The 15,735-nt window shown below is 39.2% G+C and overlaps 1 protein-coding gene across 4 annotated transcripts in view; it reads left to right on the forward strand.

Moving 5' to 3' along the window:
- Positions 1-15,605, forward strand: part of LOC122568989 — a 121,909-nt gene extending 106,304 nt beyond the window's left edge. For 3 of the 4 annotated variants that reach the window (XM_043729405.1, XM_043729406.1, XM_043729408.1), the window contains 3 exons: positions 6,791-10,207; positions 11,289-11,784; positions 12,854-15,605. In XM_043729405.1, coding sequence (XP_043585340.1) covers positions 8,083-10,207; positions 11,289-11,731 — 2,568 coding nt within the window. In that variant the 5' untranslated portion in view covers positions 6,791-8,082 and the 3' untranslated portion in view covers positions 11,732-11,784; positions 12,854-15,605. The remainder of the gene's footprint in view (positions 1-6,790; positions 10,208-11,288; positions 11,785-12,853) is intronic. The other variant, XM_043729407.1, reaches the window with a different exon arrangement.
- The last annotated feature ends 130 nt before the right edge of the window (positions 15,606-15,735 follow it).

The following is a 15,735-nucleotide window of genomic DNA, read 5'->3' on the forward strand; positions in this document are numbered from 1 at the left end:
TACTTTATGTATATATATATGTATATATTGGCATATATCTCGCGCTTGCATTCTTTCAAACAAAAATTCCCAAGATGCTCGTGTTGCACGGGTATAAAGCAACGATCGCGTGTAAACGCTTCGATCTCACGAGAGAACAACCTGTTACGACTAACAAAGTAGAATTGGAAAATTTCTCGCCCACCAGCCGGATCCCGACTGAGAACCGTCTGCCTGCTCGTCTTTGTCCGCCCTACGGACGAGGAACAAGAGGACTCTCGTTCTCTCGTGCGATAATGCTTCCCGGGAGACAAGCTCGTAAAGGCAGATAATTGCACGTGAAAGTGAACGCTGCTAATCCCCGCGGTGCATTGACTGTGTATATGTATGTGTGCGCCCCGCGCGCGCTCGTTGCGTTGCAAAGCTGAATTCCTCGCGTGACTCGACTACTTGGCCTGCTCGTCCCGATTCTGACCAGCTGGTCGGTGCCAGCGTGTAGCACGTGCATTATATATATAGAAGGCGAGCGTCATCGTATGCGTTTGGGTCTGGCACGACTCGCAATCACTGTGCAAAAAGCGCCGGCTATTGGAAGAGAGCACAGTTATCACGATAATTGCGAGTAACGACATTACCGGCTAGTTGCTGTCTACGGTCGTTTCTGCTTAGGTGTCACAAAGAACATACAACACTGATTTCCTTAGTGGTCACGGGACCAGCTTTTGCGTGGTCAGTTATTAAGAGAAGTATATTTTTAGGAAATTCATAGCTTCTTTCTTCTTCATTGGGTGGTTGGGCGTACAATTATTTGATACATTTGGCTACAATAATTAATTACTAACAGAGTAATAGCCATAAACCAGTTAATATGGTGCTACCATACTTAAGACAGAAAGGGTCCAGTATAACCCCCATGTTTTGGTCCTCGAATAATATACGACGAGATAAGGCAGGCAAAATTTGTTTAAGTGTTATCACTCTCTCTGGCTCGAATCCATTCCACGGTATCTGGCGTGTCCGTTGTGCCAAAATGCGTTCCTTCCACGCCATTATTTTTGACGATATCGGCCGTTTTTAACGGGAATCCGTCTTCTCGTGCATCTGCTACCACCACCGGTTCGCGTGTGGTCATTTCTCTCTCTCTCTCTCTCTCTCGTTCGCTCGCTCTTTTTTATTTGAACTTCTCATGCATTTTCGTGGGACCGGACTGTCGGGGTAGTTTTTCATGCGAACTGAAATTAGTCTTCCTATGAGAAATTGAGGTTTTATCGACGATCGACTCAAGAGTATCTCGCGAACCTCCGTGGATAAGCAATTGTGCGTTCGTACGGTTTAAACGGTCTACGTGTCTGCGTTTTTACGAGGATGTATAAAGCGTGCTTTTGTTCCACAGTAATTCCAAAGGACGTTCTTCCAGGATGCGGTTTTCATCGCCGTTTTTATTCGAGAAACATGCGCGGCACACTAAACAGTCGGTTTGCTCAGTGCAAAAGCTGTCATATATGGCTACACGAATTAGACGGTTTGTTACATTTTCGGATGGTTTTTCTTTGTTCGAAAGAATATCTATTCCATGACAAACTAAATTCAGTGTATTCAATTCAGTATATAAGATTCAAACAGACTTAATCTCTACTATTAATTAATCTTTAAAAAATGTTACTCCTTTCCATTTTTCCTGTTATTAATATAATAAAATATATATAATCGTTGATCCTTACAGCGAAGAATACATTTCAGCGGCATACATAACCTAAAAAAGAAAAATTCAATAATATAAATTGACCAAAAAAGAAATGTTCGATTGAATGTTAATTTATTTCGAGACGTTAATCATATCATATTTCTCTAAACAGGAAATGTGATTATACCATCTTCTTTATAATTCAACCATAGATCCAATTATTAACCGTACGTTATTATCACATACATATATCGACATTTTATTGGTCGAGGATAAGACCCGATCTCTCGAAAGCGTTTGTTCTATGAAATTCTATGTTCGCATCGACAAGCTTCGGTTATGCTATGTGAACTGATCAACACAGGTTCAGAGCAATGAGAAACACAGACCGATAGAGGGTGAGAGAAATGTAGATGCGCAAACTAACGAACGCCGCGTGTACTTGCCAAACGAAACCAACTAGCCGCTAAATCACAACCGGTAAGTCGGGTTACCGTTCCAAGCGAAACGCCGATTTTCAAACGTGTATTTTTTCATACTTCAAAAAAATAAATCGACATTTCAATATGAACGACCGTTCTCGGACGATTTTTTGTAGTCAAAAAGCATTAAATCGTATATATATATCTTTTTGAAGCTGTTTTCCATGTATATGAATCTTTCGACTTTAATTTACGAATGAAATTTGTAAAAGACGAAATGAATTAACGTAATAATGACGGCATAAACAAGAGAGACGGATAAATGTAGATTTTAGTTTCTACGGGAAAGTTTTACTGGTTTTCCCCTACGTTTTCGTTTCCAAATAAAGGAAAGAGGAAAGCCGGAGCTTCGATTAATTCATTTAATTCTACTTTTGGCCGTAGTAAATTTTAATTAAGTTTTTCACGCCTCGACGAATTCCCAGTTTATGCAGACGAATTCCGAGGTTTCCGTTTTATTTTGATTTAAATCGCGAACAATCATGGAGAGTAATTGTAAAAGTTGAACAAATCGCATACTATACCGAAACTGACGTCAAGCAATTCTTTCCCGTAGTAAGTAATGGCATCGGTTCTGTATGAATCACGTGATCAAGAATGTAGCGCGGAGCGCCATTTGGTATATCGCTGCTTTACGCTAATTGTAAGACTGTTTCGCGAAACAAAATTCCATCGAATTCCGATATCCGACTACTCTCGAACCATGTTTCAAATCGAGACCTCAAGATTTCAGAATACATATCTTGCGAAATATAACTTCCAGTCGTAACTTACCTATAATACTAAGCCAGAATTAAATTATCTTAATCTTATTAATAATACAAAAATGCAACATTACACTTAATAATTATAATGATTAATAATGTAACTGTTCCCGATTTTAACTATTCGACTCCAGTCCTTTTTTTACGAAATGAAAAAGATTACAAATTTGATGTCTTTTTGATGGAATGATATTTTCGTTTATTCAAACATATTTAAATAAATTTAATGAAATCTAACTCGAATCTGATTCAAATGTAACAGAATCTAACCTAACCTTTTTGATAAATTTTTCGGCTCCCCCAATTTCTTTTAACGATTGTTGAGAATTGTGGATCTTAATCGCCGAAATAGAAGTAAAGATTACACTTAGAATTTATATTAAAATAGCTTTAGATTTATTTAATAAATGATTTGCAGGATCTTCGTCGATATACATTTGCACGCGTCTCAGCACTCTCTTTGTCTCACTATCTATACCACACCGCTAACGGAGCAGTTGCATTCATCTGTTTTTCGAGACGCTGTATGCACACATACTTCCATACACTCATATTCACATACGTGTGTCACTATTACGCGGCTAATCTAGTCTAGCACACAAAATTGTACGTATCGCAATAATGATAAAATAAAGCTTCAAAAGAAAAGGTTCGAGTCAAATAGTCAAAACTAAGAAAAGTGACTAAATAGCGTAATTACATTTAATAATTAATCAATATATTTTTTGCTGAGTATTAGTATCGAATTAAATTTTTTCTTCTGAAATATTTATATAAATCGTATTTGTAAGTACAGCATCATTGATAGATATATAATTTCTGATCAGCCGCATGTGCAATCTCTCATGAAATATATAATCTTCATGTATCTGTTGCATGAGTCGAAACAGAATACACATTGTTTAAACCTATGTGTGAACTCTAAAAGTTTTGTGTTGAAAGCTCTTCGTAAATAGCTGAAAAGACAAATCCTGTATGATCCAATCGCAAAATCGGATCATCGTGTGCCATTATATGAAAAAGTTGGGACGCAACACGAAGTCCTCCGGTCCTTTGGGACATACGCGTTGAGATATATATTTTGTTATTTCTACAAATATTTATCATATGTGTTCGCGTAGGATCGCACGTATACGTTTGTATGGAACAAAGACATAAATACCAGAATAGATAGGGGCAGATTTCCGGAAGTAATTGTGCTTCGTATGAATCGAGAATGTTCGATGATTTCGCGTATTTTTGCCAAATCTTTCAATAGGGGGCAAACAAAAGTTCCTCGTAAATAATACGAACAATTGTGAGAGCAGTTTCATTTGGAAGCGTTTTAGCGCGAAAATTTGAAGAACTTATAATCGTATATTCGTGTTATAAAAATTTAATCAATAAGAATTTTTCTTAAAATAAGGGAGATAATTTATCGTCGAATTCAGTATATACAATTAATTGTATGAATAGTTCTTGTACGATTGCGAAATTTCTGCTCGAATTAATATAACGCAATTTCGAAATTGTTAACGTTCAAACGAAATTAATTCCACATAGTATTATAATATATATATTTTCGAGTTATATTTTATATCTAAAGTTGATGTGGTTGACAGAGTTCGCTAAACAACGTCATATTTGTTGGACGTAAATTAGTACATATTTGATGGAATGAAATTTCATTGAGATTTACTTTATCGACAGAGATCTTTGAGCTCCATTGTTTAATACGATAATGATTTTCTGTGCTTACATGTGAGCGAGTGTAATCCATGCAACACGTTAATCATCGATTACCAGCTTAAATCCTGCATTATGCACTGTTTTGTATATCCCTGGAATTTTCCTCGTTCGGGTTATACTATCCTGTATTGCAAATGGAAACATTTGGGGAAATGAAAATTGTATGTGTGTTAAATGCGCCACATGGTTGGTGACCCGCTGTAATTGAAGGGACTACTACAATAAGGAAGCAGCTCCACTTTTTAGTAATTTCGGTAAATCAACATTGCGCTAAATACGTACATTTTTTAATTTCTTTTAAATTGTACCAATATAATCATGAAAATGTTGTGTGTAACACACATATTACATATACTTACAACAAAGATTTTTTCAAGTATTCGGATACATTTCTGAACCACTGTATATATTTCTTGCTCTTCTAACGAATACAGTTTAAGTATTGTAAAGGTTACCCCTTTGTTGTTGCAAACGTTTCAGTTGGTAAATGATCGTGTTAGAAAATTGAGTCACTCGCGTATGCTCTTTTAGCTGGTCGACCAATTTCCTGTAACATGCATCCCCTGTGTAGCCGGAGTCGTCTACGTTCGAACGGCTTCCGTCTAGCTGATATATCCGAAATTTAATACCAGCCGACCCGGCTCATACGGCTCAGTTGATGATCGATTGTTAACGTAAAATTAAGTTTTTTAAATCAGGTCTCGCTATTGTGCCATTGACGAGGCTCTAAGTGGAACTTCACCGTCTTTTCCTTCTTACTTCGTATTGGCTTACGTGCCTTATCTGTGTTCCTTATACTCTATGAAAGTGCTATTTCACTGGGACCTACATTTACCGACGTCCTATTGAAAACTCGCTTCCAATCTTTAATTTCTGTGCTCTATGACCCGTTTATTCGTTTATTCTTACGATGTCTCCTCTTTGTCGCGGCAGATTCTTTATTCTGCCGGTTAATGACACGAAGAATAGAAGTATGGGCGAATATATGCCAGAAAATGTTACGCTAAGGTCCTCTTACATAACTGAAATAATATTAATGAAATTTTACAAGCTATAAGATATAAGTTCATCAGAATTAATAAGTTTTCTTACATAACAAGTTTAGTAATGAAATAAGCAAATAATAAAATAACTAATCATAATTAAAGTAAACATCTTAACTCTCCCAAATTGTAAAAATTGTATAAATAGATTTCTATAACTTACAAAATTGCAAATGATCTTAATTTGTAATTTGTCAGTTCACTAATATTATTAGGTATAAAACTAATAGAACGTAATAGAAGATTATTAGAGGTTAAATAGAGATTACTATAAGCTAAACTTCAAAAACAGATTGCTTTTTACATTAACCCTTCGGGGTTAAAAACAAGCGTTGTAGTTAATCTTAATATGTATCGCAAACTACGTGTCTCTGACGGTTACTAAAATAATTTGTTAGCATAACCTATATTACATATCTTCATCTGATGCTGGATTTTATTACAGCGGAATATGTTACGTGAAATCTGCAAATACCGAAAAATAAATTGTAAATAAAATCTAGTCATATATAATTGAATTATATCGAAATTATTTTAGCTCGATCAGTTCCCAGTAAATTTATGCAGCACTTAGTTTTAGCATCATATAAAACAATCACGTGATAGACATTGAAATACACATGTTTCCTGGCCGTATATTTAAACAGTTGACTTTCCAATCGGTGGGTTGTTTTGAACATTATCGCCTTTTCTTTCATCTACTTTGAACAAACATAATTCTATTGAAATTCAATCTCTTTTTTATAATAAGCACAAAGTAAGGAACGCTAAATGCCATTCATGGATCATGAGAGATATAATAAGGTCATTTAAAAATCATAGTTTAAAATTAGATAAATTCTCTCAGCATGAAATCTTTCCATGGCCATTAGACGATATTAAAATTAGAAGAAGTTCATCGGGTTAAAAATTAGCTCGGTTGATATAACATGCGTCTTATCGCGCGAATAATTGGTTCGAACCCTCCTTCTACCCTACTACATTTTCCAATAACTATCTTTTTTCATCCCATATAATTTTATCAGACATTTTTAATTCATATTCTACCAGCGTAATCGATATTCGACTGAAATAATAGAAAGAGAAGTAACGGAAAAATATTTTTCACAGGTCGTAACCGCGCAGAGATACCAATTGAGAGAGGCGAAAAGTGGCCAGCAGCAAGTGCACAAAAACAGTTAGAGCGACAAAGAGGAACAGGCGGAAACGGTGGCGCACGCATTTCGAGGAAATGAATGGACGCGGTAACTACGAGACCATCCCATCCAGAAGGAACTCCGACTGATTCTAGACATTAAATGTACCCTCAGGAATTCAGGTTTCGCCCGAGGCTCTCGCGAATCTGGGATGGCTTCGAGCAATGATGATATCGGATTAAGCCCGGCTAACAAGTTCGCCGACGTTCTATCGTCCGTAAAAGTAGATAGGTTTTAAATCGAGTCTTGCTCCGGGAACAAGGCAACGTTGTAACGCCGTTACCACGGCGAAATAATCCGAGGCTTATTGAATCCCGATGATATAATGGAAGTACACGAGCCGAAGCGGTAATAGTTGGTCGTGTGTAGAGCCTCTCTTCTACCATATAACGAAATAGAGAAAATCCGTAAAGAAGGTCAGCTTTAGTATATGTTGTATATGCTATGTGTGTGGTTCTATACCGTTGATAGAAAGCAGCAGCAACAGCAGCAGTAACAGCAACGGACAGAGAATATAGTCAGCTATAGTCCTGTCTTAATTTCTAACGTCCATTCAGCTGGGTCCGTTTATCGACGAATCGCGTGGAAACTTGGTTTCACAGAATTCTCTTCTAAAATGTAGATATATATATACACATATACAAGTATAGCTAACGGAGAGAGAGCGAGAGAGAATTCGAAGCGTTTTAGGAGGGATCCAACTGTTCGGAGGACGAAGTAAATTGACCACGAAACCGCTCCCAAAGATCAGGCCAGTGATATAGTTACTATCTGAAGAGTGGAAATGCAACAGATGCCGTTGATAACCAACGCCGCAACAGGGGAATCCGCCAAGAACGCATAGACTACTAGCCCGCCATCGCCGCCGCCGTCGTTGTACATTTAGGAATGTAATATTTGACTCAGGTTGCACACCTCGTCAGGCAAGACTCGTTCCGAGATTGGCCGCGCAGCTGTAATATCGACGGAGGAGATTTTCAAAGAACGCACTGAGCCAGAGGGCAGAGAAAATATAGGGATTCGTTAGAAGAAGATACATAGACGTCTTCACAAGTGTCCTTAGAGCGTTGAGTGCACTCGTCGTCGCGTACGTGCGTGCCAGCAAGCTCTCTCGTTTCCTACTCATGGTTATGGAATGAACCGATGCCCGGCTGAATTCTCCAACTGTCAGTGCTTTAGGTTCTACTACTATCATCGAGCATCATCATGACCCCGATGATGCGTCTACTCCTGTCGACATTGCTGCTGGTACTGTCCTCCTGCTCGATCCTTCTTTGTTCAGCGAGCGGCGATGGTGGACCTAATAGCCCTATTTTTAACTTGGACAACACCGCGTTAGAGAAAAACCTCGCGGCCATATTTAATAAGGTAGCGCACAGCTCGGCGACCACAAAACGCAGCGTGCCCGCCTATGATGCTCAAGTTTCGGCCAGTACAACGTTGTCGACGGTACCGTCGCCTTTGACGACCACTACCACGACCACAACGACGAGCTCGTCGATACCATCCGTCAGGTATCCTCCTGTTCCTCGAGCGACCATGTCGCCGGCCTTCCGCGAACTGCCTTCGTACGCTCCCCCGTCTCGCGCTCTCTTCACCCCTCCTCTGCCTCCCGAGTACCTTCATCCGTTTGCAAATAAGCCAACGCTGAGAGGAACCAACTCGGATGTTCATTCGGGTCTCAAGAGACCGGTACCACCACCGAGCGGCACGCCAGCCCATGAGAGGATACCCATTAGGCCTCCCGATCTTCAGGGTCCCTCTCAAGTGCCAGAGAGACACTCTCATTCTAGAAACAAACCGTTGAATACGCCCAGTAAGGAGCAGAATGTGGTAGAGTCCAGCGAGCTGGACAGAAGGAACAATACTAACGAGTTTGTACCTACTCTGCATTATCCAAGCATCTCGAGAATATTATCTGGCAGCAACGGTCGTAAACAAGATATTCCAGAGATACTTTTGAAGCCTCTGGCCACGAAGAGCCCGACGCAAAATGCGCCGGTAATTCCAACCACCGAAAAGATGACGACGCCATCTACAACAACGGCCAGGACGTCTAGCACGTTAGATTCTTCCAAATCTGTTACACAACCGACGATTTTCAATTTGCCTAATACCAGGAGGCATGACGATGATAGTTATCACGGGCTCAGGAATGAAAACGGCTTCAAGACAGAGAACATCGAGATAGTGGACACGGAAAGGCTTCCGTATCCCCAACCACAACCTCCTGCTCCACCTCCCAAGAGGCCCAACGAGGCTGGTGACCGCATTGTACCTCAAGTTGACACGCATCCCCTTGAGTCCACCTGGCGGATCGCTTGGTTCCTCCACGTGTACGTCGCTGCGATCTTGTTCACGCTAATGGCTCTATATTCGATCTACAAGATCGTTCGTTTCAACGAAGCAACGAATCTACTCACCCAGTCGTACTTCCTCACGGTTCATCTGCTTCTCACGACCGTCTGTACTTTAAGGTGCTTTCATCTATTCTACGACGCTTACAATTTAGGCCATTCACTGCCCGAGCCTCTGTCTCGAGTGCTCATGTACCTACCAGCACCATTATTATCCACCGCGTTCGCCACCTTGGTGCTATACTTAGCTCGTTGCTCAGAGGCCCCATCTTTAAACAACAGGTTTCTGTCACCAGCCGCATTGGTATTGTCCTCTACGGTACACATAGTTCTCTGTGTCTCCTTGCACGTGTCCACGCACGTGCTTGGCTATCCGGATGAGGCGAAGATATTGCCGTTGATCTGCCAGTGCATCTATATCATCGTCTGCGTGATCCTTGGCCTAGGGTACATGTACGTCTACCGGGTGGTACGCTCACAGATCCTGTTAACAAATAACAAAACGGCAGGGACGAATCACATAGTCGGTGCTGATCCTACCACGATGGCCTTGAGCACTGCCATCACTACCAGTATCGCTACCGCCCTGTTCTTCATCCTGATGGGATTCGTCCAGTTGTATGGCATATTTGGGAATGTCCAGGAAAGACCACAATCGCATCCATGGCTATGGTGGGGCTGGCAGTTCTCCGTTAGGCTACTCGAACTAGCAGTATGCGGTTTACTCGCCTGGGTAGCCAGTCTATCCCAGTACCCGTTGCGGGAGAAACAGCTGCAACAACACCCGGTCCATTCTGGCTTCGCTCTGTTTCCATGCGGTAGCTCGACCTCCACCGAGAATATGGACGACGTGCTTTACCCAGCTATCTGTAGCACCAACCAGGCGATCCAGAATTACACGATGAGAACCGGGAAACAGGTTTACGACGATAGCTTCCCGCTGAACACGCTGCCCGAACATTTGAACATATCAGGTATCGATGCGCGCGCGCTACTGTGTGATTCAACGTTACGAGCTGAATCAACGGGCGAATTACTTCTCGTTTTCTGGTTCGTGAGAGAATTTTCTAACCTCTTACGGGTCCTACCAGCGTTTCCTTCTTTTTCCTCTTAAATTGCATTGAAACGTGACGTGCAGATTTGAAAGAGAGTTTGTTAATTTTTGTGTATCTCGTTTAAAAGTATATTCTTACTTAAAAAAAAATTTTTTTTTGTAGAATACGAGTAAAAGAAGTTATTTCGCTCTTTTAATTTTTAGAGAAAAACAAAGATCTGTTTGTTTTTAAAGCAGTTTTACGAAAACATAGTTATATAATTCTCTGGTGCAGGAGGATGTTCACAGAAGAATATTTCATAATACTTCCATAAAATACTTGTTGAAATGAGAAATGAAATTGTTGTTTTTTCTAATAATCTTGCGAGATATAAAACGATAAATTAGGTCATCCGGAGCAACGTGCTGTTACAATCAACGTGCCCTGAGAGGAGTTCAGAACGCTGACTCGCGGTATTAGTACAATATTGAAACCCCGAAATCAGCAGTTCTTTTTACGCTTTGTCTTCTAATCGACACGCTATTACCTCTAAGATGGCACGACCGGAATAGCGTATTGTCTGAGAACATTGATTCTTTTCTATTCGTGTGTCCATTTTAGAATCCAACGTAAGTGAACAATTATTTCAAGTATCATTTCAAGTACCCTTTTCTTCATGTCCATTCGAAAAAATTCCATAATCTTAGTAATTTAAAAAAATAATTTTCGTCGCGCATACTTTTCTGTCAAACTCTTTCTAACGACGCGTTAACATGTCATAAAATATCATATCAGCTCTCCATTAACAAAGCTCCCATACTAAAGAAAAACAAAGCTAGAGATATAACAAATAACTCTTCTGCGTTTTCGGGCACTCAAATTATTGGTTTACCTAAACGAGATACACCACGAACCGTAACGAGGCGAAAGAAAAACGAAAAAAATTGGGAAAATAATAAACAAGCAATTTCCCTGCCAAGCATGGGACTATATATGCTGAATAATATTGTCGTTGTTGCAGGTACTTTTGAGAGGCATTCCATTCGCAAGTCAGGTACCATGGGCCATTTCCCGCACGAAGGTCGCGGCTCGTTAAACCGGCATGGTAATGGGATACAAACTCTAAGGAACTCCGAAAGTCGCGGCAGACACACGCCTGTGCAGCAGGGAGGCGGTGGCGGTATCCACGAGCAAACACCGACCACAGGCTCTACGATGCTCGTTGACGAGGATGGGTTCGTCAGGTTTCGTAGTCTAGGAGCAGAGGACGACGAACTGTCGGATACACCGAGCATTGTTGGCACCCATGGTAGAGGAAGTTCGCTGGCCGGAAGTGTGAGATTCAACGCGAGACACCCGACGCTGCAGCATCAGCATCCTCATCAGCACCAGCATCAACACTCGCTGCAGCATCCGCATCAGAGTCAGCATCAGGCTCACCATCAGTTGTACATCAACACGTAAAAGTCTATTGTTCCAGGCGTTCCAGATTATAACTTCTCGTTCCCGTCGACTCGGTGAGTTTTATTAAGAACTAAAAATAAGTATAGGTTTTACGAAAAGAAGTAATTGATATATGTAAACAATGTTATACTTTATTGTAGAAGTCATCAGTATTGCATGTTTTAAGTTAGAAATGAACATTTCCTTATAGTTGTAATAAGTTTAATAGAGAACTGGAAATAAAAGGAGACTGTCAGGGAAAAAGTGATTGATATGTAAAGGAAATGACGTATATAGCTTTTATTATACCTCATGACAGACGTCGTCGATGTTTCATGTTCTCAATTCGAACTAGATCTAACCTAAAGTTCGAAGTTAACTTCTCCTTATGAAACGTGAATTTAGTTGAGACCTGACAATAGTAGGGATTGTTAGAGTAGATGTGATTGATATGCGAAAAAACTGTTGTCTATAGTTTTCTATTTTACATTATAGATAGAAATCACCAATGTTTCATGTTTCAAGTTAGGGGTTAGTTTATCCTTAAATGGGATGTTGTAGACACTGTAAAGTTAAAATTCAAATTTAGCGTGTTGGTTGAGGTATATGACAGGTATAGTGAGTATACAGGGAATATGAAACTATACATACGTTGTCGATAAAAGATAAAGAACAGTTTCCATGAAGTTTTTGCCCAGACGTCGTAAAGGCGTCTGATACACAACGGCGCCCGCGTAATTCGGTTAAAATGAAGGAACGCGAGTAGCGGGAAAACGCGGCCGTGTGAATCGTTAAAAGTTGAGATTCCGCGCGTTTTATCTCGCTAAGAAGTTGATAAAAAAGTTTACCTAGCAGAGATTAAAGTTCCTTGCCCCTGCTCTTCTTCTATGCGGAGCAGCTTTAAAAGTAATTTAATAGAAACAATGAATTAACGGGATGCGCGCGCATGAAATCTCCCAGCTTTCCGGGTTATACGAACGATACCGCTCTTTTAAGAGATTCTATATATAGTTTTTAATGATAACGAGGGATAAGCAGCAATTTCCTTTCGGGAAATTTAAAATTACGATCGTATAGAACGAAAAGAAAATGCGACATTTTACAATATTCTCACGATTATTCCTTACACTCTTTCTGTTACAGATTATGGTCAGAGGAGATCGTCAACGAAGATTGTATAAGGAATAAGAATATGTTCCGTGGTTCCCTCTCTGGCGACTAATGGTCTAAACAACTTCGAAGAAACTAATTTTACCTTTAACTCTATGTAAGATACGTCCTTGTGTATAGACAAAACCTTAAAGCGAAAAATGGAAAAAAATATGAAAACTCGCCATTCGCATTCTCCCGCTTCGCGTCTGCGTCCGAGCCGACGAACCTTTGCTGTTCATGGTATCCGTAATATTTATTTCGGGGTTCTCGATCGAGAGGCGGAGAAGAAAAAATGTAACGAAGATTAACAAAAAGATAAAAGGAAAAATGTATACGTGAAACTCTCGGTAATTAGAGTTTCTTTCCTCTACCTGTTAACATGGGTGGTGTTCAGGGTATCTCGAACGTTGACCTTACATTAGGCACTTGGTACTTATTAAGGTTCATGTGATTCAAACGAACGATCGTATATCGTAATCGAAAAGAATGGAAACTTATAGGAGGCAAGCTTTCTTTCGTTTTACCTTCTTCTAGTAGCGAGAAAAACTCGGCTGTGGAAACGTATCGGTGTAACACGTGATTCGGCGAAGAAAGCTATCGTGGCGAGGCCCCGTAGGGAAACCACGGACACGCCATCTAGTAATTTATTTTTCTCACTATATAACTTTTTTACCTCTCGTCATTTGCAAAACTCACGGAATAATTTGTTTTAACGATCGAGTTATTTCCAGAAAGAAGTCGAATTTTTTCCGGCCCGTTAAATTTTCACTAGCGAAAATGAACCGTGCGTTTGTACAAATTTCAAGTGCTCGACACACCATTTTTATCACCTGTTCGACCGATACGCGTGTATTCTTCCTCGAGATCCCGCCTGCACGTAATTCACGGCTTCTGCGATATCGAGAGGAAGTATATTTTATAATGAAGAGTGAAAGCGAAAAAAATATGTTAAACAATAAAAAAGTGGAAACTTATTCACGTGGTCCAAATAAAATGAACGAAAAAAAAACGAAACGAGACTCGGAAGGTTTGTAGTAGTTCTGCGAAAAAGAAGTAATTCCGAGGAAGTAGGAAAATGTATATTCTTTTTTGTTTTCGTTGTCAAGTTGAAAGAAAGCAAAGTAAAAAGTAAAAAAAAAGAAAATAAAGTTGAGAACAAAAAGAAGGAAGATATGATGAAGTTGAGGAGAAGTAAAGAAAAAAAAGACTAACGGCGTTGTACAGTCGATAATAATTTATCACTCAGTCCAATTGTAAGATTGATTTAGCAGTTAAGGGTTGGATTAAGAATTCCCTGTTACATATTAAGTTACGTCGATGTAGCCGGTAGATGCTACTGCGCTCGTAGAGACGGATATCAGCGATTTCTGTTAAACGAATTCAATGTCGAGCGACAAGCACGATGTAACGATGTTTCCTCTCCGCGTCGGAGACACTACACACGAAGGATTGAACTTCGCGCACAGGCCAGCATATTTCTTCCGTTTCTTCCACCTTTCCCTTTCTCATTTCTTAATTTTTCCTTTTCTTCTTCCTAGTAATTTCTTAATTTACTTTTTAACTCATTTGTTTTATTTTCTTTCTCTTCCTTATTTTTTCTCTTTTTTTAAATCATCTCCTTTATACATTCTATGTATGTATGTACGCGTTTCTTTCGCATTGAACCTACGGTACAAAACAGTACTTTCTACCTTCTTCACTTCGTAATATTGGTAATAGGTTAAATAAGCGGTCAGCGCAGTGTATATGTTTATATGGACATTGTAAATAAGGTATACGGGCTCGTCGTGAGTAGATATAAATTCGTTGCGATAGAATCTGTGCAGATTCTATCCGACACGCACCGAGATTCACATGTAAACAGACATCAACACAAGCGCCAGCCTTCGGGTACTCATGTACACACGATCATACACGTCCACATTTCCACTACACACACACGTACCTAATCTCCACCCCCTCATAATTCTCAGTTGTAAATGCAAGACTCGTTTTTAATTTATGTCGAAAGCTGTATTTATTATGTGAAACATTCCACAGCAAGATGTTGATCAGTGTGAATGCGATTTTGTGGAATTTTATTGCAATTTTAGATTAAAGGAAAAAACATAGCGCTAAAGAAAGAGGAACAAATGTAAATAAAAGCTTTTTTGCGAAACACCTTATTATGTTTCTCCTAATTATCTACGATTATGTTGATATTAATCGTTGCACAGAATAATTATCTATCTTTTTTACCTTTTTACTTTTCTTAAAAAAACACGAAGATATATAATAAATTAAAATAGTCGGACATGTAAACAAATTCTTGCCATTGTTCTACAGAAAAATTTGTTTAATCTATAAGATTCTCTGAAACTATTTTGGATCTTAATTTTGTCCCATATTTTCGCGTTGTTAGAACGTTTCGCATTATTATTATTGCGTATACTGAACATTGCGTCGTGAAATAATCGTTGAGCATAAAGTTTTAATTTTCTTAATGCCAGTGCAAATTAAGTTAATTGTCATGACCTAATTATGAATCAAACGGTGCTACTCGCAACGAATAGTAAATGCAGTTTAGAGCGTTTTTTTCGATGTTGCTTGTTTATAAATTCGTCATTTAATGAAAATGGAGAAAAGGAAAATATTTGAAAATGAGTTGTTTGCCGACCTATGTCGCGATGTAAAAGCAATTCTGTATAGATAACGCAAGTATGTCAGAAATAATGTACATAAAAAATATTTAATAAACCTTATATGTAAAAACTCTGGTTGTTTCGGAGAGTAATTTTATTTCCATAAAGAAAAAAGTCAAAATAATTATTCTTTGAACATGATAACGTATGACAAACACATGTCGAACATAAAAGAAATTGGATCAATGTTTT

Source organism: Bombus pyrosoma, linkage group LG7 (genome assembly GCF_014825855.1).
Source record: "Bombus pyrosoma isolate SC7728 linkage group LG7, ASM1482585v1, whole genome shotgun sequence".
Taxonomy (NCBI): Eukaryota; Metazoa; Arthropoda; class Insecta; order Hymenoptera; family Apidae; genus Bombus; species Bombus pyrosoma.